The sequence below is a fragment of the Oxyura jamaicensis genome, unplaced genomic scaffold (genome assembly GCF_011077185.1).
Source record: "Oxyura jamaicensis isolate SHBP4307 breed ruddy duck unplaced genomic scaffold, BPBGC_Ojam_1.0 oxyUn_random_OJ69127, whole genome shotgun sequence".
Classification (NCBI taxonomy): domain Eukaryota; kingdom Metazoa; phylum Chordata; class Aves; order Anseriformes; family Anatidae; genus Oxyura; species Oxyura jamaicensis.
The window spans coordinates 1-3,251 of NW_023309225.1; the positions used below are offsets into that span (position 1 = coordinate 1).

The window sequence follows — 3,251 nt, forward strand, 5'->3', positions numbered from 1 at the left end:
GGGGGGGGGGCCCGGTGATGGTGTCGGTGACGATGGGTGAGTGCCCTAAACCCTCAAAAACGGGGGCTGGGGAGCTCCAAAACCCTGCAACCCCCCCCTCCCAAAACCCTACGGGATCCGCGGGGGGTGGGCGCGGAGAAGAAATTCTGAATTTTACTCATTTTACTCATTTTTATTCCCTCCTGGCAGCGACGTCGGAGTGGATCCAGTTCTTCAAGGAAGCGGGGATCCCCCCCGGCCCCGCCGTCAACTACGCCGTGATGTTCGTCGATAACAGGTGGGGGGAGCCCCCAAACTCCTCGTTTTCACCCAAAAACGCACCAGGAAGAGCAAGACCCAGCCGCCTGTCCCATTTTCCACTCATTTTATTAATTAATCTGGGCTCAGCTTCGTTATTGTTATCGGCACCGGCCTCCAAACTCTTCTTTTTGACCCAAAACTGGGTGAGGAAGAGCAGAACCCAGCAGCCCGTCCAATTTTCCTCTCATTTCATTATTTTATTAATTAATCAGGGCCAAGCTTTGTTATCGGCACCAGCCTCAAACTCTTCTTTTTGACCCAAAATCGTGCGAGGAAGAGCAAAACCCAACAGCCTGCCCCATTTTCTGCTCGTTTTGTTAATTAATCTGGCCCGAGCTTCGTTTTCGTTATCAACGCCGGCCTCCAAACCCTTCTTTTTGACCCAAGACCGTGCGGGGAAGAGCAAAACCCAACAGCCCATCCAGTTTTCCTCTCGTTTCGCTATTTTTGTTAATTAATCTGGGCCGAACTTCATTTTTGTTATCTTCCGTTTCTCTAAACTTCCCTTTTTGACCCAAAACTGGGTGAGGAAGAGCAAAACCCAGCAGCTCGTCCAATTTTCCTCCTGTTTCATTATTTTTATTAATTAATCAGGGCCAAGTTTCATTTTCATTGTCGGCACCGGCCTCCAAATTCCTATTTTTGACCCAAAACCACACGAGGAAGAGCAAAACCCAGCAGCCCACCCTGTTTTCTTCTCATGTCATTATTTTTATTAATTAATCTGGGCTGAGCTTTGTTTTCGTTATCAACGCCGGCCTCCAAACTCTTTTTGACCCAAAACCATGCGAGGAAGAGCAAAACCCAGCAGCCTTCCCCATTTTCTGCTCGTTTTGTTAATTAAGCTGGGCCGAGCTTCGTTTTCGTTATCTTCCATGCCTCCAAACTCTTTTTTTTGACCCAAAACTGGGTGAGGAAGAACAAACCCAGCAGCTCGTCCAATTTTCCTCTCATTTCATAATTTTATTAATTAATCAGGGCCAAGCTTCGTTATCGGCACCAGGCTCCAAATTCCTCTTTTTGACCCAAAACTGCGCAGGGAAGAGCAAAACCCAGCAGCCTTCCCCATTTTCTGCTCGTTTTGTTAATTAATCTGGGCTGAGCTTCGTTTTCGTTATCTTCCGTGCCTCCAAACTCTTCTTTTTGACCCAAAACCGTGTGGGGAAGAGCAAAACCCAACAGCCTGCCCCATTTTCTGCTCGTTTTGTTAATTAATCTGGCCCGAGCTTCGTTTTCGTTATCTTCCGTGCCTCCAAACCCTTCTTTTTGACCCAAAACCATGCGGGGAAGAGCGAAACCCAACAGCCCGTCCAGTTTTCCCCTCGTTTCGCTACTTTTATTGATTAATCTGCGTTTGGTTTTCGGCACCGCCGCTGCCGTAGCTCCTGCTGGATTAATCCTGGGGTTAATTAGCCTCGCTGGGGTTTAATGAAGCTTGTAACGAGACAAGGGGAAGGGGGGGGGATTGTCCCAGACCGCCGGCTTCCCCGCAGGATCCAGAAGAACATGCTGCTGGACCTCAACAAGGAGATCATGAACGAGCTGGGCATCACGATCGTGGGGGACATCATCGCCATCCTCAAGCACGCCAAAGTCGTCTACAGGCAGGTACGAACCTCCCCCACCAGCCCGGGACTGGGACGAGCCGGTTTGTTGGACCGGGAAGGGTGGAAATAAGCGAGGGACCCCCCACAGGTTGGGCTGGGGGGGATTTTAGGGGGTGCTGACGGAGCTCGCGCCCCGCAGGAGATGTGCAAGGCGGCCACCGAGGCGCTGAGCCCCCCGAGCGCGCCGGCGGAGCTGCGCCGCAACGCCAGCAGCGGTGAGTGCGGGTTCGACAACCCCTAAACCCCTGATTTCTTTATTTTTTTTTTTTAAAAAAAAAACCTTCGAGGGGCTTTAATTCATAGTGCCCCCCTCCCGGCTCTGCTCGCAGCCGCCTCCCGCATGATCGCCAACAGCCTGAGCCGGGACTCGCCGCCCGCCGCCCCCGCCCGCAGGCCCGACGCCTCCAAAATCTCCGTCACCGTCTCCAACAAGCTGGCGGCGAAGAGCGGGGGTAGGGAGGAAGAGCACGGGCGGGGAGGAAGAGGGGTGGGCAGGGAGGAAGAGCACGGGTGGGGAGGAAGAGCGGGGGTAAGGAGGGAGCCGCGCGCGCACGGCCGCCCCGGGTGGCTTTTTGCCCCAAATCACGCCTCTTCCAAAATCTGCGGGGGTTTTAGGTGTTTTTACCCCCCCCCCCAGGTGCTCTTTTGGGGCCAATTCTCACCGTTTTAGCCACTGGGGCTGAGCTTCTCCCTGTGTTTTCCCCCCCCTCCCCCCCTGAGGTCTGCGCGAGGCGGAAGCCGGGAGCCCCGCGCCGGTGCCGGCCAAGCGGCGCCGCGTGACGGCGGAGATGGAGGGCAAGTACGTCATCACCATGCCCAAGGGCACCACGCCGCGCACCAAGAAGATCCTGGAGCAGCAGGCAGCCAAAGGTAGCGGCCCCCCCGGCCCCCCCGTCCCACCACGGGGACGTTTTGGGGCCCCCAAAACCCCGGGGGGTGAGCCCTGCGTCTTCCGCAACGATCCCGAGCTGTTAGAAATCTCGGCTCGGTTACGCGGTGCTATAAGCAGACAACAAGTTGCTGCGAGCCCTAAAGTTGGCATTTTTCTCCCTAAAAATCATGTTTATGCCTTAAAAAAGAGACCACGGGCACCAGGAGGAGCAGCGAACGCTCTTGGAGCGCCGATTTAACGGGATTTCTGTGGTTTTGGGCGCGCTGGCGGTACCTTCCCAACCTCTTCCACTTTCCCTTCCCTAAATTTCTCAAAACTGCGTTTTCTCCCTTAAAAAAAAACCCTCCAGGTCTGCAGAGGACGTCGGTTTTCGACCGCCTGGGAGCCGAGACGAAGGCGGACGTGGCGGCGGGCAAGGTGAGCGCAGCGGGGACGTGTTTTGGGGGGAAAAA

At 54.8% G+C, this 3,251-nt stretch overlaps 1 protein-coding gene across 1 annotated transcript; it reads left to right on the plus strand.

Moving 5' to 3' along the window:
• Positions 1–6: 6 nt before the first annotated feature.
• Positions 7–3,244, plus strand: CUNH19orf47 (chromosome unknown C19orf47 homolog; the record flags this gene model as incomplete). Its single annotated transcript, XM_035313862.1, has 7 exons — positions 7–36; positions 190–277; positions 1,794–1,908; positions 2,047–2,122; positions 2,237–2,359; positions 2,628–2,777; positions 3,149–3,244. Coding segments are annotated over exons 1-7 (667 nt in total), but the record flags the coding sequence as incomplete, so codon positions are not given.
• Between the last annotated feature and the right edge of the window lie 7 nt (positions 3,245–3,251).